The 26,340-nt window shown below is 38.9% G+C and overlaps 1 protein-coding gene and 1 long non-coding RNA gene across 3 annotated transcripts; both read right to left on the reverse strand.

Annotated features, from left to right (window-relative positions):
• Positions 1-1,150: 1,150 nt before the first annotated feature.
• Positions 1,151-12,990, reverse strand: LOC109487749. Of its 2 annotated transcripts, none has more exons than XM_019791815.1 (5): positions 12,881-12,990; positions 4,295-4,433; positions 3,577-3,690; positions 3,045-3,155; positions 1,151-2,503 (listed from the first exon to the last, which is right to left on the reverse strand). In XM_019791815.1, exons 2-5 carry the CDS (start codon positions 4,392-4,394, stop codon positions 2,478-2,480), a joined length of 351 nt encoding a protein of 116 aa, XP_019647374.1. In that variant the 5' UTR covers positions 4,395-4,433; positions 12,881-12,990; the 3' UTR covers positions 1,151-2,477. The 2 variants fall into 2 exon arrangements, with proteins under 2 accessions (XP_019647374.1, XP_019647375.1); XM_019791816.1 differs by lacking the exon at positions 12,881-12,990 and adding an exon at positions 6,783-6,862.
• A 699-nt stretch (positions 12,991-13,689) lies between these two features.
• LOC109487771 lies at positions 13,690-26,340 on the reverse strand. The gene is made up of 3 exons (XR_002141265.1): positions 26,280-26,340; positions 15,909-16,039; positions 13,690-14,843 (listed from the first exon to the last, which is right to left on the reverse strand). It is a non-coding gene; the product is annotated as an uncharacterized LOC109487771 (long non-coding RNA).

Raw genomic sequence — 26,340 nt, forward strand, 5'->3', positions numbered from 1 at the left:
CCCAGTGTGCTACCTGAATTTTAAGAATGCCCCTCCCCCCAAAATCATGCCCACCTGGCTTGCACCACTGTATCTGGCAGATGCTTTTTAATTTGAGGTATTAATGGCTATTACTAGGATCAGTTAACTAAAGGCTGTTAGATATATTGTCAAAGGCTTATGTATGTATCATTAGTTAATTTGAGGAAAGTAGTAACTTATAGGTGGGGCAACCTAAAATTCTGATGGGCAACCTAATTTTTACCTGGTTCAAAAAAGTATTTTGTACACTGACATCTACTCAAGGGTTATCTTTGAACATGCTGGCCTCTGTTTTGATTCTCTAAATTATACAATATTCTCAAAAACAAACAAACTACAACACAGCAGACAACCCTTTGGTATGACTTGTTTTATTATAATACCAAAGCAGATGACACAGTGGTAATATCATAGGAAAGGTTGTTACATTTGTCATTTCTCAAGTAGAGACAGCCAAACAGCAATGGCATCGGTGGATAGCACCTGTGGGTAACAATTACGCAGTAAAGCTTGTTTTATGGCACCAATTACATGTACTTCTGCCAAGGGCAAGGCATTTACACTGTATTCCCATCTTGTGTTGTTACCAGTTACTGTAACGTTGAAGAGGTTCATCAGTCACGTAGAATTATCAGTAGACTATTCCTCAATCAGTGACTCTTTTGACAGGTAGAAACACGTACCTCCAAATTTTCGATGTCTACTGTACATCTTGCTCACGGAGTGACCTAGTCTCCGCAAGGAGGCGGGGGAGGCCAGAAGATCCACACAAGTCTCGACCTAGCCTCGTGTTCTCGCGAGACTAGGTCACTCCGTGAGCAAGATGTACAGTAGACATCAAAATTTGGAGGTACGTGTTTCTACCTGTCAAAAGAGTCACTGATTGAGGAATATTCTACTAACAGTTACTGTAAGTTTTCATGATCTTTTGGCCAAGGGAAGAAATTTGTAAACAACTGGAATGGATGTTCAGACCCAAAAATGTTAACATATGGCAAAAGTCAACACAGCCTTGGCGGAGGGTTACACACTTCAAGTTCTTCCTAGAACTTCAAGTACTTAAGTACAAGTTGCCTGATGGAATGTTTCAATTTACCAAGTGGAGTCTTCTTTTCTTTTCTTTAGACAAAAGCAGCCTCTAACATCATTTCATAATCACAAGATCAGCCATTGAGAGATTTTCACTGCCAAGTCATAACCAATTTACTACAAGATGTTCTAGACTATGCCCAGTCAAACTGGCTGTTACTTCCTGTGCAATTGACGCTCTCAAGGCGTACTCATTTTTTTCTAGCTAAGCCTTTTAGGCATAAGAAAGTTCTGCCACTACCTCATAAGCTTAACCTTGCATATCCTTGCACAGCTACTTGTCTCATGATTACTGGAATGCTTTTATAATGCTGCATTTACAATCTAATGTTATCGTATAAAACTGAACAAAGCTCATCAGCTCTAGTTTGCCATAGATTCTGTTTCAAACCTTTGAGGAACAGAAAGGTAACACTAATCATACCAGTAATCTTTGCTTAGCAGATTTTTTGTCTTATGGTTGCAGACAGTAGTAGGCTGAGTGTCAGCCTTGTTAGCTTTCGTCCGCTCCCCAAGATCCGCTCTTGTTGGCGGGGAGCGGACGGGAGCTAACAAGGCTGAGACTCAAGCTAAGACAAAAGTTGAGTGGATTTTTTTTTTACTCCATTGAAGTCATGAAGGATTACCTGTTTGGTGAAGAGTCTAACTTATGCTGTAACAAGCAGTAGTCTTTCAAGTCATTCTTGATTAAGGGAATGTTAATTGAGCAAATCTCAGCCAAAAGCTCTATATTATTCTCCTAACAATGATTCTACCTCTGTAATTCTGCTGGAATGGTTACAGGAGTACAAGGGGTAAACAAATCGTTGGCATCACCAAAGTGAGAATGATGATACAGCACAACTTCATGACTTTGCTCCTTTCAACAGACTTGCTCATAAACCATTTTTGCACTCCAGTGAAGTCTGTCATCCTGAGAAAAACATCATCTCGCAGTGGGAAACAATTATTCCTGTTCTTGTTAAACCATAACTGCTGTAGTTACCTTTTTAGGAATGGCAAGTCAAGAACCTGGTAGTATTCTCTAGCATCTATCCTACGTGCCATATTTAACTTTCTGGAATCATTAGCTTTGAAAAACAAAATCCTTAAAATTGATCTAAAGAGCACGTCAGTGAAAACAGAAAAAAAAGTCAGTGGTTAACCCCTGAAGTTAGTCCAAAGCCTTAAAATTTATCACCAAAAAGCAGAATCACCTGTACCAAAATTAGTCGAAAATTTCCAATCCCCTTGCTCGGAGATGCGCTCCAGGATAAGCTAGTAAGATTAACTTGACCTAATGTACCTAATCTAGGAATTGTAGAAAAGTACTGGACTACAAAATGTTAGAAACTTGGAGGATGCAGCCCTGTAGTTTTGATGGGGCCTTAGTTCTGCTTCTCCTCCGCGATTTCTGAAAGGAAAAAGTTGAGATGAATTTAGTGTTGACTAGCTGTAGGACAGAATTCATTGGTTTACAATATACAAAATTTTTAATACTTTCCTCACTAGAACACATATTTTATTTATGAAAACTAGAAAGGTAACATTTACAAAGCAAATGCATAATGCTTACCTTTGCATATGGTCTGCTCTGTTAATTCTTACTCAAATACATTCATATATTTGGTCAGACAGGAGTCTAAATCCCTGCTGCTATAAAATTGCAACATGATGTAACCCAACACTAGATACCATGGTAACAGACTGGTTCTGGTCGTTGACCTTTTTTGGTTTGGAAAAGAAGAGGAAGAAGAAACAGAGCAAAAACAGCATGTTTCCCCTTCAGTAAACATAATTACAATTTGTGGACTAGCCCTCGCTGTAGTGCTTGCACAATTGTGTGGCCCAAAGGCTGTACACCAAATCTGGTGTAAGAAGAATTTAACTCTAACTAAAATAACTCATGACAATAATGACTCTTGCTCTACCAGCTTACTACACAGTCTACTTACGTTCTTTAGTTGGGAGAGTGTTTTTCTCCGTAGTTTCTGCATGTTTCAGTTTGCTTTTGTCAAACCCAGACACCGCCGCTGCTGTCAGGGCAGCCCTATCTTGGTGCATGTCTGGAACAAAAAAAACAACAACAAACAAAATACATTAAACATAATAACAAAGATAACTAAAGAGTCAGCCATCATCTGTCACCTAGCCCGGCTGCTAACTGCGGCACCACAGATACTCCAACCATTGCATGATACAGTCTCTAGCCATTGCATGGTACAGTCTCTACAGACAACAGTTTGAAAACTTGATGGGACTTTTGGATGAAAAATGGCTATTGAAGCACATTGTCGTACCATAGGCTTAAAAATGAAAACACTCACTAGAGTAATTTTGTGGAATAGACAAGATATACCACACCACATTATCTTGGTTATCTCACCTTCAGAATCATCTAACCCTCGGAAGGGAACAAATAACATTAAACCGAATGGTGAGTGAGTGAGAATTGTGTGTTAAGAATGATAATTCTTGTAGTCTTACCCTCAGCATCAGGCTTCATTCCCTTGACGTTGGTCTCTGCATGCTTCAACTTGGATGGATCCAGTCCCTCCAGGATCTTAGAGGATCGCTCTGCAGCTTTCTCCAAGTTAATGGCTACGCAGCAATAACAGTTACAAAATTAATATCATATTCAGAACTCATACATCTCTATTATCCAGAACTTATGAAACAAGAGGCTAATAGTACTGTCTACCCTGGCTCCCAGGAATCAAACCCGTGCTAAATGCAGCCAGCTTACACATGCAAGATGCTAACTGCTAGGCCTGCACCCATTGGACAGGGACTCTGGGAGCACGTCGGCAGAACGTACTGCGCCTGCGCGAAACCCGTAATGTATTGTGCATAGCGATTCCGTATAACTTCTCATATAAGGTTGTATTCGCTTATGTAAGGTTAACATCCTGCCTGTAGTTTCCAAATGTTATGTAGGAAAAGATATCCTCTGCAACAGGCAAAATTTTGATGCAACGTTGACCAAAAACCCAACGCAAACCATGAAAAACCAGGGTTTTGCGTAGGCGCAGTAAGTTCTGTCAACGTGCTTGGACATGGTCAGTTTGTGGTGCTTGAACCCCACTGTTACACTTCTGTTAAAATTCTGTGTAGCGAAGATTGACATTTAGATTTTTTTCTTGGAGGAGGGGGCATTACAACAAAAGATTATAGTAACACATACTGTCCAGTTAGTTGTACTTACTATCTTCTGTAGGCAGAGGGTTCTTCTCTTCAGTCTCCACATGTTTCAGCTTGGAAGAGTCAAATGAGGTCACCTCAGAAACGTCTGGTTTGTCGCTCATCCTCGCTGGTAGATTTGGTCACGTCACGTCAGAAAAAAAACTGAGGAAGAAAAATTAACACGATTAGATACTAATGTCAAAACCATGGAAAATGGTGCCCTTTTGCCCCTTATGTCTCAGGCAATCACTTGTCGTCAGAAAAAAAACTGAAGAAGAAAAATCGACGCAATTACATACAAATGCCAAAACCATGGTGCCCTTTTGATCCCTTATGTGTTAGGCAGTCACTTGACCTTAGTAGAAAACTTAAGAAGAAAAATTGACGCAATTACTTAAGTTTGAATTAGATACAAATGTCAAAACCATGCACATGCATGGTACCCTTTTGCCCCTTATGTCTTAGGTCAAATGTTTAAGTTCTAAAATAGTACAAAAACTAGAAAGACTGCTACGTTAGAGAGATGTAAAACTCGATCACTACACTTTCTCGTGTCAATATGATCTCTGAATGTACTTTTTAACGTATGGTATGTCACCAAGAACCACCTGCTCTGAGACTAGAATTCCTGTATAGCTGGCCCTTTTACATGTACAGATACCAGATCTCCCTAGAGAGTATGATGTACAATCATGCAAATGTATGTAGACAGTTTCCAGTGATAACAGTAGGTGAGCCAGAACACTGTACAGACTACCATGCCTGGTGACCTCCAATCCCACATGGGACAGAATTACAATTACAGCCTCATCTTCCTCCCTGGAATACCTTTTGCAAGTCATGAATGCATATTGTTATTCAATATTATATAGCATCATGATGTACTATGAATCAGCTATATGTACTATACATGTACATGTATATGTATGTACCGGATCACAATTGTTACTAACAATGTGCAACCTGCCAATAATACTACATTGTACTTAGGGCTACACTAGGCAGAAATGAAGAAGAATCGTCTCTAAAGTAAAAAGTAGACTACATTGTAATATATCTAAACTAAATCAGAATATATACTGATCAACTTACATAAAGTCTAAAGTCTGTAACAACTGATCAACACTAGTGATGCATACCTAAACCCAATTTTAGGTTCAGGTCCGGATTCAAGTCCAGAGGTTTAGGTTCAGTTCCAGACTTGTAAGTCCAGACCTAAACCCATGGCATATACAAATAGCATGTTGGCAACCTTGCAATGTTGTCTGGGTGAAACTTTGGCCACATAACATGGAGGCCAGTACTTGTACTTGACGATGCCCGATGGCAATGTTTTCTTTGTTTTGCAGCAAAGATTTTACAATCTACGGAAGGTTTTAGGTGGTTTGGAAAGAAAAGGGGTATGTGACATGGTCTTTTATGGTAATAAGTCCGGACTCGGTTCTTGACTTTTTTTTTTTTTTACTTGAACCTAAACATTCTTACAAGTCCAGATCCAAGTCCAGTGAACCGGTATGCATCACTAATCAACACAACTGATAATATCCTAGGCATAATGCGGGCATTCAGTTTTCAAGTTGCCAGCTGGCGGAATGGAAGACAAAATGCAGTTCAGTTACTGTACATGTTCACAGTGTAAAAGTTCACAGTGGAGAGGTCAGTGCAAAAACCACACACTTCAAATCACTCCAAATATCTCATGATTTGTGTGTACACAGTCTTCAATCTACTTTTCCTGTGACTCAGAAAAAGAATTGTTTCTTGACCTTGAGTTGAAAGAATTGAGACAACGTGTAAGCACGCTACACTACACGTTCTCCATGCAAATTCGTCTGGCTCACGTGCCCTGAAGGTTCACCACGTAGCCAGGCATGCATGGAATGCACTTATGTCAAGAGCAGTGTGTGCTTTCCCCCAATTCTTATGCTGCTCACCTTACCAACGTCTGAATGACTTATAACATACCGTCTATCACTGCAAGGATGGTGTTCCCCCTTGTACAAGCTTTCTCCATCAAAACTAAGGGTGCACGTTTCAATTGCACAAAGAAAGGCTAAACTTTGCCACCAGACAGATTTGCTAACAGAGTAGAGTTCAGACATAGTTCAACAGGATGGCAATACGTGATAATATGCAGCACGAGTCTGAGTACACATACATGTACTGTACCTCCACATGACATCTGCAAAGACTACAGACACTACAAATGGCCTGCAAGGGGGGGGGGGTCCCCGACAACGCTCTACACTGAATTCGGAAACCTCTTGATTACGCTTTACGATAAATTCCAAGTGGCTACAAAGCATTACATAGAATTAAAACGGCGAATATGCTCTATGCAAAATTTTAGAGCGGGCCGTCTACGCTCTACGTAGAATTAAAATGGCCGATTACGCTCTACGGAAAAGGGCTTGCGGGTCCCCACAAATGTACAATGCAAAGCAAGGTAAAGTAGTTGTACAGCCTCAAGACTTTGTGTAAGAAATATCTACTATACACACTGTACTCACCCACAGGAACAGTACCTCTCCTCTGATCAGCTGGCACTAAGTTCTAACACGCTACACACGCAGGGAAACAGGAAGTAGCTTATAGAGTGATGTCATATATAGGCTTACCCAGGCAGGAAATTCTGTACATATAAGGTCATGTAACATCACCTGGTTTGAGCAGGCTTTTACCACGGAGGGTACATTCTTCCCCCGAAATGGGGAACAGAAAAAAATTTTACTTTCCTGACACACATCCTGTTTTAACTCCATCCTTTCACAATTTTATAGAATAACAAAATACTCCATTTTATTCAAACTAACAAGGCACACACCTATAAATATACACACAAACTGTTTTACGTCCATTAATTTTGAGCAGAAAAAATGGGTACAGATAGCAATGTCCCTAATTTAACAATGGTATGATCTAGAGTTTACCCATAGGGGGAGTATGACTCATACCCCCATCTAACTCTATTGCACATTTATAACAGGTGCTGCATGTAAAATAAGAGATTAGTGAAGCATTAACACCTCCCACACCTTGAGGACTTTAGACAATTAGTGCTTGTCTGTCTTGCATATTTTAATGGAGGAAGGGGAGGGCCATTTTAAAACTAAGGTGATGGGTAACATGAAACAAGACTTCACCTGTCCACCCCCATTCGTTATTGTACAATCCCTTGATTGAAACATAAAACATTTAAATTGATAGTGATGGTGTCACGCAGTTAGAAAGGCTGATAAACTTTTGCATACCCTGTTCAGGAACATGTTGCAAACAGGAATGATTAAGGTGGGCCCGCAAGCCCTTTTCCGTAGAGCGTAGTCGGCCGTTTTAATTCTACGTAGAGCGTAGACTGACCGCTCTAATATTTTTGCGTAGAGCGTATTCGGCGTTTTAATTCTACGTAATGCGTTGAAGCCACTTGGAATTTATCGTAAAGGGTAATCGAGAGGTTTCCGAATTCAGCGTAGAATGTTGTCGGGACCCCCCCTTGCAGGCCCTCATTAAGTCCTTTTATGTTTCGTCAAATAAAGTAAATTCAGTGTAGAACTGACAAAGACATAACTTGGCTGTCAAAATGTTTGCTTGAACTTGAGAGCTGAAACTCTATCACTGACAGTACGTTTTAAATTCACTCTGGCAAGAAACAGATGGTTTGCGCCAATGTCTTCATGCGAAGAACGTGAAGAATTCCTACCCCCAGCCTAGGTATGCTGAACATTCCAAAATGTGCCAGAACCGAAAACAAATAACCCTGGGGAACTGCATTCTTTTATGCTTAGCTTGTCAACTTTGACGCTGCATTTATGGAAATGCTTTTTGTCAAGCTGGAACTAAAGTAGTGTTAGACAGTATTGTAGAAAAATCCGAAGTTGACAGTCACAGTGTTCCGTCTTTGCCAAAAAAGGTCAGCGTACTACATGTAGTACGTACTAAGCTGCTGTTTCTAAGGTAACCTTTCTGACTTAATGTCATCAACTCTTCTGATGGGTTCTTGACTTCACAAACCCTTAACAGAATCAGAGTTCTAGGTAGTACTACCTTACTTACGTACATATACAACAGAGAGGCTTGCCTTTTATGCACATGTACCTTGTATACAGCTAGGGGCTTGCCTTTTATGTACGTGCACATGTGCCTTACATGTTCGATTGCCTTTTGTGTATGTCTTGCGCAAAGATCCACCCACACACATTTGCCTACAGTTACACCTACATGTACCTTAACAATGATGTCATTCCTTATGAGCATACAAAGCTATAGCTATGAATGGGTATAATCTCAATGTACCTCATAATAACCAAAGTCTGACCCTAGTTACTGTAACACAAGTTCAGCTCTGAAAAAAACTTCCACCTCAATAAAATATGCCGACTAGTTATCGTTCAGAAACATTACCAGAAATCATAAAACTGATGGAGAGCGGGTTCATATACTCAATTCTGTGTATGATGTAGATTCATAAATATGTGCTTATAGTGAATGCATGTATCTATTTCAAGTGCAGCAGTAAAATCTGCTTGACATTTTAGCGAGTGTTTAACTCTCCAATAGAGAATTGTATTTTCTCTAGTATGAAAAAGGTTATAGTTAAGCACAGTCTTATAATTTTCTATATAGGTTTTCACGAAGTGACAACGTAAGCAGTTATAATGGCTCCTGTAACCTTTTCTTATTACTCCCTTTGGCAGGAGTGCACCATTTGTATCACCAAATTTTAGGGTACGAGGAATAGTTGATTAAATGTTATCACTTTTGGCATTCAAAGTTTGAAAGTAAGGGATTCCTCAAACATTCATTTCAAGAACTTCTCAAAATGTCAGCTGGAATGATTGTGACTTCAAGAGTACATGTATTTGAGTTACCATAGTTATCCACTGTGACAGTGACTGTTTGAACATCTCCAGTCAGATGCTAGCCTGGGTTCCAGACTGTTTCCAGGGCCTACACAGGCCAGCTCCTTTGCTCCAGGGCCAACATGCCCCTAAGGAAACTTATACGAGGGCCTGCATGGGGGGTCCTGATAACGCTCTATGTTAAATTTTGAGAGCTGGCTATGTATTACGCTGAATTCAGAAAATTCACTTTTACGTTAAATTCCGGTAGCTACAACGCATTATGTAGAACCAAATGGTGAATTGTGCTCCACGCAAAATGCCGCAATTACACTCTATGTTGAATTAAAGCAGTCTGTCTATGCTCTATGTAGATTCAAAATGGCCGATTACGCTCTACAGAAAAGGGCATTCGGGCCCCTTATACCACAGTCTCCCCTTAGTTAGGCTACCTGACTCTGGGCCTGGGGGTCTGGCATCCAGGCTAATGGGGTAGTGGCTCTCAGAGAAATCTGGCTGGTCAGAAAACACAACAATTTTCTTCCTCAACATCTGCTTGGAGATAAAGTGCACCAAATCCCCTGCCTCACGAAATTTCATACAGTTCTGAATGGTTCAGAATTTCAGAAAAATATGGGATAACAATTTAACCTTCTCCCTGCTACCTCACCCTGTAACCAATTTTACAAGTTTGGTGCCCAAAGGTTAAACTTAAGCAGGGAGAACCTTGGCTTAGATCTTATCCACTGATAAGAAGCATTATGGAGGCCAGACAAACATGGCTCTCTTCAGGGACACGCACTTCTACATGTCTGGCTCCTACACTTCACAACTCTTAAACTTTCAGCTTACAAAAGTTACATATTTGTGCTGTTTTATGTAACATTTGGCAACTGCGAAGTGGTTGTAGATACAGTTCAACATTACCACTAATTAGTATTCACAACCTGCAGCACATGTTAAAGAATAGGTGACCTACTCAGACACATCAAGGTCATACTCATTTTACATAAATCATTTTCCAAGTCACACCAAATTACCTAATGACGATCTGACGCCCGTGAATACCCAAAAGAACAAAGACAACATAGCTGCTTCAGCTGGCGTTATCATGTATAGCGCCTTGAGGCAAAACACTGACTAGGCTGCTACAATCAGCAAAATCTTGAATTCTCATTTTATCAAAAAAAGTAGGTCAGATAGTCCTGATTTCACCTTAAGCAGTAAAATATCCTCTTCAGCCCCTGATAGTTTAGATAACGTAGAGGCCAAGCGAAGGTTAAGCTTTTCTTGCCAGCTGGTCTAAATTTCGAAATGATAACATCAAGGCTAGTACTAGAGGGACAATGTTTATGCCTGGGAAGCCATGTTGGATTGTGGGGGACAGGCAGTGCCAGGCTTTCTCTTGAAGACTTTTCCTTCAGTGGCCCGAGCAGTATCCTGTCAGAATTTCCTTTACAAAAACAAATCTGAAAGAAAATGTAAGTTTCAGCATTGTGAAAAGTTTGAATGGATATTTGCAAACTCTGCTTGCCCTACTCCCTGAGGTGTAGGCATTAGTTATTTTAATATCCCTTCATCCATATGAAAAATTATTTAATTCCACATAACTTGCAGTGAGGTGGCAAAAAAAAATTTTGCACAAAATATAGCATTCACTCCCTTAAATTTATGTAACTCATAGGCAAATCTCCTGAATTTAGCACAAAGCATTGTCAGGACGACCACCCACCCCCTATGACAAGCCTTAGGACCTTCCTGTCCGACCAGTACTAATACATTACTTTTTCACCAGGTCAGCACAGGCCATTAACTATGGCGGCACTGAACCGTACAGCTCGATACACATGGAGAACAACTGTAAAGAAAATACCACTGTTATGTGACATAAATACAGGTACACCTGTTCACCCTATCCCCACCTATTTGAGGAACATGTAATTCAACACTTAACACACAGTTAAGTAACAGTGTCTCCCTTTCTGTGGGTGATAAAGGAAAGGAGGAAGGGGAACAGAATGGTTCATTCATCCATAGCCTAGTTACAGCCACGCATGGCACTGAAAAGGTTATTAACTGCAGTCTCAATGTGACCACCTACACAACTTTGAAGTTATAATAATATTACCAACTTATTGTTCAACTAGTACTTGGACAATAAAACAGATCTTTCTATTTGAAAACCTGGTTGGTGTATCAACCTGTGTGGCTCAAATAATTTGATTTAGAATTTATGATTTCACTGCAAATTTGCATATATATTACAATGAGGCACAACAAATGATTCCAAGATTTTCAGCACATACATGTACAATACAATATTTCCATGATAATAAACATGTCTTTTCAACAGATTGATTTACTTTAAACATTGATGACAGCAAATTTATCGGAGCAGAAACTTCTGATAGTGGAGTTGTGAGTGCTGCCCTCCCCCAATATCATTAGTGATTGGTCCCAGGCCTTGAAAAAAAAGCTGAAGACTTAAATACAAATGAATATTCTAATTTTCAGCTTAGTCCATATTTTTTCCTTGGAGTTTTTAGATGCTTTTTTTCTCACTTTCTACAAAATCCTTCCCAAACACTTGAAACAGCTGGAGTGTTTCATGATATGGACAGACTCAGATAAGGGGATAGCCGATTGAGTACAGACAAACACCCTGGACAACAAAAACAACTGCAGCGCAAATATGTTGAGTCCTTGGTCTATATACAACCCAAGGAGACTTGAAAACATCGGATTTCCACATTTTGCTTTGCTTTGAAAACAACCTAGACTTGGACAAAAGACTTGGAGTTCTCATGTTGCACCCTGATGATGTCATCATTTACATGCCAGTATTAAGTTACCCAAATTTAGCCTAGTTTTCAGCTTGTCTGTCTGTATGTGTGTGTGTGTATGTCTGTATTTCTTAATACAAAATGCAGTGTTGCAAGAAAAAACACTGCTGCTACATCATATATATTATTTAAAAGGGGGTGAAATTTGCTATACCTGATTTGCCTTGTAGATTAAGCAACAATAAGGTCTACTGATCCACTTCAAGGTTGCAAGACTTAAAAGCAATGCGCACACTTTAATATGAGACGTTTGGTGCACTTTTGAGGCCAAATATTTGAATCAGACGACAGCTACAAAATATTCTCAACTGTAACCATGATGTCATGTGTGTAATCTGCACGCCCACACGTTTCACAGTATAAAAAGCAAACGAGAACAAAAAGGTTGGGGAAAAGTTCCGTCTGGAAATTAGTGCAAACGTTGGCCACCTTGTTTGCACGGTTACGATGTTGGACTTTTCAGGTATGAAGTACAAAATCGATAAGCAGATTTGAAAATGAGTTTTCCCCTTTCTTGCCCCGGCCATGTCTGCATGCAACAACACCCACCCCGTGCCCACCACTAAACTTTACGGACCAGTTCTTCGACTAATTAAAGACGGCAGGAACCACCCTTTAAGTTTTCATATCTCAATCAAATTTTCAAGAAACAACTCAACGAAGCCTTGTTTCTCAACTACGGGCATGGCTGTGCAGTTTTTCGGTGGAAAAGGTGAGTTACAGAAGTGAGAACCCATGGCGTTCTGCACAGACGGTTCATCAACAAGTTCTCTGAGCTCACCCCACTCTGTAAAACGTCTGCGAATATACTGTCCTAAACGAGAAATTCGGTTCCTGTTCGTACCTTCAGGCAGTGTAAAACTACGCTCAATGAGTAGAAAAACGGGTATGCTCCTGTTCTTGACCTTTTAAGCCGTATTTCACACTTACCGAAGGTGGAATGTCAGCTAGCCCTTGGCCTGTTGGTCCGCGGTCTGCAGAGGTTGGAGAGGAAGTGTGCAGCTCGTTCAGACGGGAAGTAAACACGGTAATGTATTCATAGCCCTTCTCGGAACCCCGCCCACCTGATAAGACTTTTTTCACGGAAACATCCGAACAAGATTGGCGCCTTGCACAGCCTAGATTGTCTCTCCGACGGTTAACCCGTCACTTACAGGGAACTATCGAAAGGTTACTTTTAGATACTTTCTTTAGGAAGGTTTGAGTAATGACCAACAAATTTGTTTTCGGTAGTTTCCGATTTATACCGAGAGCGGTCGACGAAGACCGAAGTCTTTCAATGGCACGACTTGATGGACGTGATGTTGGTGTTGGTGTGCCCCATAGCGATATCTTCTGAAACTGCATTTCATAGAAAATAACCATTGCCAAATGTTTATGTTCTTCGGAGCTTTCTGAGAAAAAGTTGCAGCCCTCTGGGCAAAAACCACTTCCCTTTGTGGAAACGGATAAAGAAAATCTCTTATTGTTAAGATGCTGTTGTTATTATACTTTTGTTGGTCACACTTTCACACATGTACCTTTTTTCAGAGAAAAATTATTCTATCTAATAGAATAATTACATTATATTTCCAACAAATTGACTGAAAAACAACACAGGGAACAAAAGGAAATATGGGTAACTCTTACAGTGAGGTCCCTTAGGAAAGGTGGTGGTCAGTTCAAACTACTGTAAAACCCCTATTTCATTTTCCAAGAAAACAGCTTTAAAAGTATTGGTAAAGACACACTGCAGACACTTTATATTCTTCCAAAAAAAGATGATTTTAATGCAGCAAGAAGTCTCATATTGGGACACATTGACAGAGCATTATACGGTATTCCACGTTCATGATTGGGTACATGGTGTTGTTTCATCGTTGCAACAATGCACAGACAACTGATACAGTGGGACTATACCAGGACACTGCACTTTGAGCCATTGCTGACATAGACAACAATCATATAGCCCTATTTGCACAAATTCTCTATGGTTGCATATCATGTTTATCAACTCCAGTTCTTCTTCCATACACGTTTATTACACCTGGCAACTAAAATGAGATCAAAAACTACCGTACCACCACAAAAAGTTGTAGTTTGGACCCTACAGTCTTTCACAGTACAACAGATTAGGGAATTTTGGAACCTTTCTCACAGTCACATCTCTCTTGCAGACCCACACCAGAGGCATCCTTTCAAGTACATCACCAATTATAACTAACGACTGTTATGAACCTAAACCCCTAACACATTGCTAACACGCTATTCTTACAATGTCACAACTTGTTACAACTGTTTTGATCGAGCAATCTGCACTGCTAAGTACAAAAACATTTTAGAAATGTATTTTAGTACAGTACTGACAATACACATAACAAAATGTAGAATGATTGTAACAGATATACCGCTTGATTATATTCTGTGAGAAGAATACATAGACTCAACTGAGTTGTTGAGGAGGAAAATAATGCAATTATAATTTGTAAATCATGTTCAAAGTCAATGTTCTAAGACTATGATGGCTTTGCTATAGATATGATATTATAAGGAGTCCTTAAACACTTATGGTATGATGACTTGAACGTCATTGATACTACTGTATACATGTAACAGCACTCGCAGTACATCCAGAAGATTCAAGAACAAACTTTTACAAATACATGGCTTTTACGGTTGCATACAGCTGAAAACAGCTACAGGTTTGTGTTTGCAGGTGCGATCGGAGTAGCAGGTGGAAGCGTCCTGGTCAAAGATCTTATGTGGGAAGCTGGACAGATGTTGCTACTACAAAGACACTTAGTGGATGGCAACTTGGATCGGCTGAATGGTTGGTTGTCTACAGCTGTAAAAAAAAGGCGGCTGCAGACGTCATCTTACTGCTGTTGAACAGTCTGCTTCTCTTGTTCAATAGCTGGAGGGAGGTGACAAAAAAGGGGAAAATGGTTACACGATGAACATTAAGTAACTATAACAATAATATACTCCTAAAATATCATACTGCATGATTTTTTTTATTTTGTCTTCATTCTCTTCAAGACTATCCCAACATGACTGTTCTTTAGAGAAGCTGGCCCTTTAGCTATTCTAAAATACTATGATAAGGCCACACCAATTTAATTTCCTGGTTAACGGATTTTTCTAGAAAAATAATGGAGCGGGCGGGCGAAAAAAAACAACTAAAAACAGGTCTAGGCATCCTATTATGGCCCAAAATGGTAAGATAGGAGCCATGAAGTCAACACACCAGGCCGGTTCAAAATTTAAGCAATGAATTTTGAACTTTTATTGATACCATTGCATTGAAAGATGGAATAACTGTAACAGCTAGGATGAAAAAGACTGTTTTCAACTGTTCAGGACAAAATATGAGCATTTTGCAGTTGATTCTGAATTTTTATTTTTTATTCGATTTGCAAATCAGAAAAAAATGAAGCGGGCGAATCCGTTAACCAAGAAATTAAATTGGTGTGGCCTAAGATAAAGATATAGTATAGCTGACAGATCCCTGTGGAGTGCAGTTGTACAGCAGCTAACCCCACCAGCCAGGGATGACAGATGATGATGATAATATAGCTTTGCACCTGCTACTAAAGCTAAGAAAAGTTGGATATCCCTATCCTCCAACCACACCCTTAATGTGGATCAATATCTCTCAAGGGACATCTACAGGAATGCATAATTTGCTAACAGAGTGTGACACATCTGTGGCAGAACCCAGGAGAATTTAAAATCAATACTGACAACACTGACTAAGAGTCAGCTATTACAGCTATTCAATATCATATTGAATCTGGTGAACTTGGGAAAAATTTTGTTTTTTGGTTTCAAGTTGCACCTTTGTTTATTTAGATGCTCAAATCTGCCTCCAGCTATTTTTTTAGTTTTTAATATAATAACTGTAAATGTTACTGTTTATCAAAGGACATGTCAAATATCCAAAAAGAGAGTTTAAGGAACAAAGACTTTTACAACATACCTTCTTTAGATGGTAGTGTGTTCTTGACTGACGTTTCAGTCTTCTTGAGCTTGGACCTGTCAAACTTCTGCACTTCGCTCAAGTCAGGCTTGTCACTCATGTTGATGGTTAGAGTAGTGGACTAGTCGGATCTGTAAGGGAACAGAAAAAGACATTAACCATTAAAACAAGGCTAAAGCTAAAGAGACCAAATGCAAGTGAACAAAAAAATGAAAAATCAAAGATCTCATAACAATACTTCTGTTGTTAAAATTTTCACTTATTCTATCTATGCATTGCATTACTGCATATTCAATACAAGGAAAAACAACAATGAATGAAAAATAATGATATGATATGAATCTTTATTGCATGTTCTTGCCCAGATGGGCTAAATGCACAAGAGGACAGTATGCAAAACATGAGTATTGCATACTGGGACGCTAAATTCTAATGCTAATTGCTAGGAATTCATACATTATAACAATACTATATACTACCTATCATCTACTATTAGTTGCCCTTTCTTCTCTCTTTTTGAAACATTTGGAAACATAGTTTGTCTGCTATACATTCGTTCTTGCATGACATCAAGTGTTAAAACATGTCCTGCTTTGACATTTAATGAAAATGGCAACTTTGCCTGCTTTGACTCAGAAATACATACTAGGAATATCAACAGAATCTTCCAGTGTTAACATATTTGGATAGTGGAAACTGAATCAATAACTGACTCAATAGCATGTTTGCAGAAGAGACGGAAGTAGATCAATCTAGATCTAGGCCCTAAAATTAACATCCTGCAGAGAAGGAATTGTGTTTACATTGCATCCCGACAGAAGGAACTTCCTTGTCATGTTAAAATTTCGTTTCCTCCAAAACCCCTACAAAAAAATGACCAAGCAAAATGACCAACAATTTTCAAATTTACCTTTTGGGAAATGAGTGCCATTGCGAAATTGCGATGGGTATCTGGGGCGTGACTTCTGATAGGACAAAATCAATCGGTAGTTTCGTGAGTAGCATACGTGGAACTGCTCTCGCGGGGGGAGTCTGGGGGCAATTACGAATCACAGCTGCAATTTGCATCATTCAACGGTGAGAAAAACTAATGACTTCTGAAGGGTGAAATGAAATTAACGCATCACCCTGGCATACGATAATTTCTTCTGCCATATTAGCATAAAAGCATAGTTTACACTAATGCAGCAAAAGGGGAATAATATTCTTAATTCAATCAAGCTGGGAGCACTGATCTTATCGCAGCAAACTGTCAAAATTAGACTTTTAAATTGAGATCGATCATGGCCATACATTACCGGCTTATGCAAATTTCCACGGCACATTTCCTGCTACTGTCCATCAACGAGAATACAAAAATATTGGACTCTTTCCATGTCGTTTTTATTCCCCGATAAAATTTCAGACTAATAAAACAAACTGGATAGAGGCGTGATATACACAAATGTACGTGTGAAGCAATGTCCAGCGTGCACAAAATTTACAATCACGATGATGGGTGGAGGGGTCTTTGTTGAATTATTCATCTTGAGGGTCAAATGTCGGCTGAAAATGGGTGAAACAGACTGATGCATATTTATTTGCAGTTAGCCCTGCAGATCGCGACCTTCGAATATGCGAAAACTGCCCTGATTTTGCCAGTTCTACATGGAAGGAAGTAACACACAATATCAAGTTACCAGGAAAAAGCAATGCAAAATTGTGCGATGTAAATGATTCATTGAATATCACACCATTTGAGAAATACAGAAGCATGTACTCTACTTAAAAAATCTCTGCCACATGTCCAATTTTCCTGATACTATCAGCAGGTACACAGCCATGGATTCAGTGTTAACCATTCTATTAAGATGTTCTCCTTCAAATTAGACTCATTTGACAGAGTCAAAATACCGGTAAGAAAAGTTGAGAAGTACATGTATTTGGGATCAGAACTGGTATCCTTTCTCACTCACTGCAACTATTTTTGTATGATGCTAAATTTGTCTGGTATACTGCCCTGCTAAAATCAAAATACAATCACTTTTTTCCTGGAAGCAGCAACTGAAAGTATCCTAATTTTGTTCAAGAAATTAAAGGTGCAAAATGAAACCTTTGCATATAAAACTGTTTCACTGATGGCACCATCATACCCAATTAAAGATACATTACGAGTTCTCCTCTCTCCATTAAAAGTTATGCAGAACCATTAAGGTTGGGCACTTCCAGAAAGTAATTGCTTGAAAAGGGATAAATTGCTTCCTCTTTTACCAGCAGTCAATTATTCTTACTAATAATAACCTAGATAGTAAACTTGCTAATGAATACATCAGTTGGACATAAAATTTACAAATGGTGATCTCTTTTATGGCATGTACTTTTACATTAACTACAAATGTACATGCAGATTATTTCTAAAATACTACACCTCCAGGTTCTTTAGCAGTACATATATATTGGAAAAAATGGTAACTAATCTATGAGTCCATTGAAATTATCAGACAGGTTCAACCCTGCTCCTGTTGATACATTAGGAAAATGACAGCCAAATGAAATTATGCATGGCAGACATGGCCTTTAGAATTGAATTTGCCCTCCTAGCCTGCTTCAATTTGAACTTGCACTTCATAAATCTTTCAGTAACAGTGAATCATTAGAAAGACCTTTAGAGAAAAAAAAACAGGCAGCAAATTTGTATTCTGAAGTTGCATTTTTACAACCCTGACATACAAAATCCAAAAAGCACCACCTTTTCTAAGGGTTTGAGACACAATTAATGGGGCCAGTCCCTGTTTTCACTGATAAGCGACTGTGCAAAATCGTTGCCTGGATTTTCCCCATCACCTGTTCCATGTATCATCATCTCAGGTATGATAAATTTCCATAAAAACATGAGCTTGTGGGGATCAAAAATGTCTTTCAAAGGAAGAGAGGCGAGATGTAAAGTTTTACAGGTCCCAAAGTGGCAGTTACTGCAAGAGACAGCCCAATTTATTGATATAGATGGATACATAATGTCCTCTTCTACCATTTAGGCTTCTAAAATGAGTGCTGAATAGCAATCATTTTAGAGGGTGTTCGTAGGAATTGCTTGATCCTTTTATGGATCGAGGATGGGTAAAATTATTTTGGTGCGAGATATGCATTAAAATAAACTTAAATGTCAGTTTTATTGTATACATTATGTTACATGATATAGAAAGAGACATCCCTGCCCACAGTACTCAATGGTAAAAAGGCCAGGGAAAGGGTAAAATTGTACAAAGCATGATGGGGTCCTGGGGGTCATCACTGTCCGTGGTGCTGAATACTTGACCTGCCAAAGGTGTGACCTTCCGTTGGGTGGACACCAGCTGGTAGTGTTATACTGTAGTGGTAACGCTACAGCAGGGGTACCATCATTACCTAATGACATTCAATATCACCAAATGTCTTACTATAAAAGCTTCCTTATGATTATTTTATGGTTGGTGCAGAGATAAGTGGTCCTGAAGAATGCTGTGTTGTCCCTATACCAGAAAAGTTTCACACTAAATACATGTGCCAATACTTTGTCATCTGTGAAGTATCTGGAATACTTCTGAGCACTTTTATGCACCATAATTTCCAAGTTGACAAAGTATGAAGAATAACTCATTTGTGACCGGATACCGCCTAAACAACGAGTCCGTGTGCTGAAATATCGTTCAGGAAGGAAAAATTGTTATGAATATGATTCTATCTCTCCATGTAGGAAAGGCGGCTGTAATTGCTTCATAAATCCTGCCTCCTATCTGCAGTTAGTCTGGCGGACTCATAAAAGCACAGAGAGGGAAGTAACGCCCTGAATGGTTCCCTGAAGACCTGTTCGTTTGCATCACTTCCCTTCTGTATGCCACTACAGGGAGGTCAGCAGATGGGGAGGTCATTCTGGGGCCATTCTAACAAAGAACGAGACATTACAGGAACAAGTAGACACATCATCGTGCCTGTTGATCAGTTAAACATAAAGATAGGCCTGAAAAGTAACAATTACCACTTTACCCATCTGTTGCCATATTTGTCTATTATATCGAGATATGTCTTCTTCAAATTTAAAATGGATTCTTTCCTATATCTTGGTGATGAAAAAAAAGGAAACATTACATTTTGTACTACATGCAAGCAAGATTCTTACAAAGTGTATACTGATTTAAAGGGGTGGTTTCCTTGAAAACCCCATCCATAGCCTCAGACTTGGCCAGAGGCCATGATGGGTATTAGATGATTTAGATAATTGGTTGCCCTTGAAATGGGGGCAGCTGCACAAATTCTTGAGTTGAAACTTACCCTACAGACATACTACCAGTCCCTCTAGAGACTTAAATAGCACAGCAGCAGTTGAACAACCTGGCACTTTACATCATCCTCAAGAATGACTCAGACAGAAGGCATCTTAGAAAGTTTAAACATAGAACTGATGAACATTCTGAAATATTTCCATACTTGATACGGATGAAAAATAAAGTTTAGACCTAACGAGAACAGTATTTTCTATGGTTTGGTGAGTCACTTATCATCTTGAGTCATAATGTGATATTCAAATTTGGAAAATAGTTTATTAATGCATCATGTTACTCATACTGTCCTTTATACTAGAGGCTACAGAGAATAACTAGAGTTCCCCGATCTCATACCTTCGCCAAATGATGTTAATCTTTATGACTGACAAATTATAGATTAGATTATTCCCCCCTGATTTAAGAAATAGGAACCTAATTTTCATGAATTATATCATTTTATAATAATCTCAACCAAAAAAACAGTCTTATATTAACAAACAATGCATTCTAGCATTTCCTAATAAATTATGCAAATGAGGTCCTGATTTGAATAAATTATGTTTAATGATGTTCACCTCAATTTAACTTTCAAATACCACAAGTATGAAATTCCAGGCAGTTATCATTACATAATTATAAAATTTTCTCATTAATTATGCAAATTAAGTCATTATCAACATAATCAATATCTTCCTGTGTTTCTCTCGTTGTCAATTACCAATGTCACAAGCTTTAATTGTCCTATTATTGAATGCAGCTGATTTATAGAATTTCTCCATAAATTATGCAAATTACATCAATATTTGCATAATTGTCACTTAATTATATTAAGCATCACGTAAGCTACCTACATACCAAAAATCACGACGATCCGTCAACCGGTTCTTGAGTTATCCCCTTTTGAATATTTTCAATAATTTATCCCTGCAGTTCCAGAGCAAGCCGCTAGGGGGCCTAAACTCACGTCACTTCTTCCCCAGCACAAGAGCTACCTACCATCTAAATTTCATCACCATAGCATGTCTAGATCATGAGATATCAAAACCGGAAGTTCAGCTGCAGTACCATAACAAGCCGCTAGGGGGTCCAAAATCTAATCACTTTGAGGTCTCATCAAGATCTACCTACCTACCAAGTATCAAGACAATCCATCAAGGCCTTCTTAAGTTATCGTGTTGACAGACAGACACACACACACACACATACACGAACGCCCCTGAAAACATAACCTTCTTGGCGAAGGTAAAAATGTGGATAGTGTCAGCTAGCTGGACCCCAACAGTGGCATGCAAATTAATTTTTCTAAACAAGAATATCCATTCTCTGGAGGTATTATATAAAGCCAAATTGTACTGTGACAGGGCTTGAAATGCTTTGCTTTAGAATCTTTCTGCTAGTATTCATTCATAATACTATATTGTTTTGGCTTGCCAAATTACAATACCGGTATCTTTCTGCAATATAATTTATAAATAATTCCTCAGCAAATTTCAAACTGCAGGAAAGTATTTTGAGCCTGCAAACCCAGACTCCATGGTGTCTGGCCTTTACTGTCTACACACGTGCCAAGTTGAAGTGCATGACGTCATTACATAATTGCTCCCTTTGTACAGCGTTGTTGAGAGGTTTCCCAATGGGGCATTGTCAGCCATTGTTTTTGCAATGACTTTGTCCCTGACTGGTACAGTAATCATCCATCTGGCTATCTTTGGAAATACAAAGTGAAGACTGACGCGGTCCTTGGTCCTTACTGATAAGCACCTTGGAAAAAAAATGGCGGCATGTACTGTTTACAGTTTCTTTGCCAAGATGAATTGTCCCAAAATTTACAGAGCCAATTCTTTTTCATCATAACACGCCAACTGATTTTCAAGTCTACAGACTTTACATGTTCATATCTATAATGATTCCCATTTCCTTTAATTTACAAAAACAGACAAATACATTGTAGTTTTTTGTACTAAGGCTAAAAATATTTCCTATTAAGAAATAATGTTCAGTATGCAATAGCATACCAGCTCAGGTATCGAAATGTACCTATTATCAATATTGCACAGCACAACTGAACAGCGAGTCCGAATGACCCCGAAAACATTCATCAAAGTCCTCAAGGGGAGACCTGAGTCACAAGATGAGTCATGTTGGGCCTACTTCCTTTTTCAGCTGACAGAAGCATGTGGTGGCTTCCTCTTCTTTTGTTATAGAGTTTTTGGAGAGATGCCAGTCTTTGTAAAAAAAGGAGGATGTTTGGTTGGAAACTGTTTTGCATATTAATACCTCCGGTCTGATGCCGACTGAACTACATTGTAGAAGACTGGGAAGGTTCCTGTTTCTTTGTTCCTATTTATCGTTAAAGGTATAAAAAGTGACTTGATATCATTTATTATTTAATGACAGTATTTGAAATTAGATTTGCATAGCACCAAATTGCTTCCAGACTATAAATTTATAATTTCTTATTGCGTAAAACAATTGAGATTTGCATATGCTTCAGGTGTACATTACAAACAAACAAACCTATTTTGGGGGACTACACCTTTTTATAAAGTTAAAGAACCTCTTTAAAAATATATATATATAAATTTGTTAATTCTTCAAACCCAAAACACACACATAGTGACTACATGGAATGTTGGTGTTAGCATGTGAAGGACATTTTTCACATTATTTTGTCAACAGAAGAATATAAATCAAGGTTCTTTTGAACTACAAGCATGTCAGCTTCAAAACAACTGTGAAATGCTGAATAAATACAGGTGGAAGGAACACCTAAGGGCAGCTTCCTGTCTTTGTGATCTATAGGGGGGATGGTGGAGCTCTAGGGTGCAACATCAGGTCAAAGAAATAGTTTACAAATTACACACTACACATACATGTGACTTATTTGGGCCATCACACAAGCTATACATGTATGTAGTAGATTTGTACCAATACTGTCAACCCCTATACAAGTCACCTGCCATACAGTGGGAACATATAAAGAGTGTCTGCTGGTATCTAATATACAGTGCTGACTATAAAAGAAAAGTGAGTAAAATATGTAACAAGCTGACTACCACTGCAGCTTACAAGTGTGCATTTACTCAATAATTCCAGTCTTTATATAAAACTCATCTTTTACTGCTATTGACATATGCTTCACAGAAGAAGACATTCACAGAACACAAAAATGTCACAGGTCAAAAAGTTACTAACAGGAAATGGACAAAATGCAGGAAGCTTACCAAGAACTGTTGTGATGGACTAGTTATGGTGGAATGCCTTCTGGCTAGTAACTTTACCTATCCCTCCTCCCAAAAAAAATGTGACAGCAACTCAGCCACATTCCAACACAATGTTTAGGAATACTAACTGTATTAATGATCATATGATGGAAGAAAAGAAGCATAAAAAGTACATATGTACCTCCTTTTAATGGTACCAGCAAGGACAAGGGGATTTATCATTCACAAATATGCAAACTATTTGTGACATTTAGGAATGTGATTATCTAATTACCTGTGGGGTATTATTTCCATTTTACACTGCAAATGATGTAGAAAAAATTGACACATAGTGTGATGCTAATTTTCACACAAGTTTTATGGAAATGACCAATTACACCTTCATTATTGTCATTTATGGCCAAGAATTATGTTGAGGGAAACACCTGTAGTAATAAAACATCTCAGGTAGAACAGGTGTAACATTATATATGAACAAGAGCCTACTGAATTTGATAATGTGGAGATAGAAAATTAGAGTGGTGGGACTATCCGACAAGTGCTTGGCAGAGATCACCAAGCATTCCAACAAAGGCAGCACAAATGCCTTTTGTTCCTTATCCTGGGCCTTTTTACCACTTACAGGTTAATCACCTGTAAAGAGCGTTACTTGACACTCGCTTTTACAGGTAAGAATACAGAGGAGATGTTTGCAAAACTGCTGAGAATTGTTTGGACTCCAGTGCTGGTGCCCTGATGCAGAATTCCTTTTCCTGCCAGGATGGGGAAGATAGTGCTTAGGCCACACCAAGTAAATTTTATGGATGACGTCCGTGCACACATTGATTTTGGTCTGTTCCTAGAAAAACTGTAACTATGACCAAAGAGTCACGACAGTGCCGCAAATAGGTTTGTACGGACCAAAGCTTATGAAGCATCAAGCAAGACTTCCATTAGGAATTCAGTTTGGTACATGCTGCCACATTTGAAGAAGCTTGCTGACCGCTCCATCTATCTCCCCAAAGCACAGGACGACAACTGCTGTTCCACCTGATATATTGCTGTTTTGATGATGAATAAAAGACTTCTTGCTTGTTACACTGTGTCACCTCATTCGATTTGTGTCCTAACATTTGTCGTCTCTTAGTATATTTCTAATCTAGGCATCTTGTTTTTTAGGGGCCTTCTTGTTTTTTTTTCGCCCTCTCGCATTAGATTTAGAGTCTCCAAAGGACGTCATCCATAAAATTTACTTGGTGTGGCCTTAAATCCCTGAGGATGATGATGACAGGATGCTGCTTACCATAGACAATGTTTGCATCCAAAGAAGGAATTTTGCCTGGTCTCATTGATAGTGGCTTATCTGGGAAATAGATCCATATCAAACTATGCGTATGTCCATCCTTATCCCTTAACATTTCAATGATAATGTGGAATGGAAGATAAAAAGGAGTTATGCCGGAAATTCTGCTTAGACAACTGACAGCAGATGTAGGAGAGATAACAGTTTATGCATGGTAATTGACCATTGTCCACATAATTTTATGGTAAAGAAGTTTGGTTGAATCTGGAAGTTGTCTTAACATCCTGAGGGAAAAGTCAACATACATTAAACTACAATTACACTGTGCCTGAAAAAATATCCTTCAATTGTAACATTATAAATATATATACACCTCATGATGTGTATAATTATGTACTTAGCCTTTATTGCATTTTTTACGACATACTATGACGTTTGAAAGCAACAGTTAATAAGTAACTCTGAAAGCTATTTTTTAACATGTAAAATTGAGGAGGTTCTTGTTGACCTCTTAACTATGTCAAAGCTTTCTTATATGGTAAATGGGGCAACTGTTTTTTGAAAAGGAATGACGTAGACAGTTGTGAATGAAGAACGGCAAATTTAGCAGAACAAAGGCCATCACTAGAACTTGAGTTGGCAGTCCACAGAAAAGGTTTAGCGACTGGTTAAACAGCATACCACACAACAAAGCACCTTTCAGAAACCTTCTTTTAACCATTCACCGGACTTATTCTTCACAAGTCAGTAGAGTAAATATGGGGCCGTTGAAAAGCAGTTACGTCACCATTGGACTAGTTTTTCACGTGCTAAGACAACATTATAAAAATGCACTGTCTGAAAATAGGTCCATCCAAGAGACCATTTTCTATTAATGCAGACCAGTGGTATCATGCATGGTAAATGACATTACCCTAAAATAGAGCAATAGCCTAAAAGCAGCAGAACAAGACATGTTGTAAAACAGGTGTGTGATGTCAAAAACTAAGATCCAGTAAAAGTCTACATTTTTGGGCATGAAAATGCAACTACTATTACCTACTTCTCAACAGCAAAACCCTTGTGCCTCTGTCACCATGGATTACATAAGAACATGTCATTGGGGCATTTAATTGCTTGGGACACGTTTGGGGGACGGAGGTGGTGCTCACACCCCACATCCCACCCATTTTAGGAACATCGTACAGAAATATAGGCCACACTATGATATGCAACTCACATACCGTGATTTCAATTTCATTGCCAGGCCACCTCGCTATTTTATATTCCGATCGGAGACAAAGAACAGTCAAATACAACACATTTCTTCACCGCCTTTTGAAAATGTATGCCAAACAATTATGGGATTGAACCGATTGGAATGTAATCATTATGGATATGTGAAATTCAATGACATCACACAAAGCCCCTTGCATAGTCTACACTGCCACATGCTGACACAATACACCTGTCCTTTGCAATGTTCTGCGCCCTTAATCAAAGCATGTCTGCGACCAGAAAAGGTTTTAAAATTGTCTTGTTCATTCCTTAGCTCTACTAGCTTGCTGACTTTTCAAAGAGGAAAGAAGGGAATAATGTTAGCTACCTGGAATGGGGAAGTATTGTAGCGACACTGTGCTCTTGTCTCGGCTGTGTTCCTCTTCACT

This window comes from Branchiostoma belcheri, unplaced genomic scaffold, assembly GCF_001625305.1.
Source record: "Branchiostoma belcheri isolate BF01 breed outbred unplaced genomic scaffold, Haploidv18h27 scaffold9, whole genome shotgun sequence".
In the NCBI taxonomy this organism is placed as follows: domain Eukaryota; kingdom Metazoa; phylum Chordata; class Leptocardii; order Amphioxiformes; family Branchiostomatidae; genus Branchiostoma; species Branchiostoma belcheri.

Coding starts and splice junctions, on each gene's coding strand:
- LOC109487749 (XM_019791815.1), bottom strand. CDS start 4,394: ATGAGCGACAAACCAGACGTTTCTGAGGTGACCTCATTTGACTCTTCC. Junction 3,691..4,294: donor CCCTCTGCCTACAGAAGATA/GTAAGTACAACT, acceptor ATTGCTGCGTAG/CCATTAACTTGGAGAAAGCT. Junction 3,156..3,576: donor AATGAAGCCTGATGCTGAGG/GTAAGACTACAA, acceptor TTTTTGTTCCAG/ACATGCACCAAGATAGGGCT.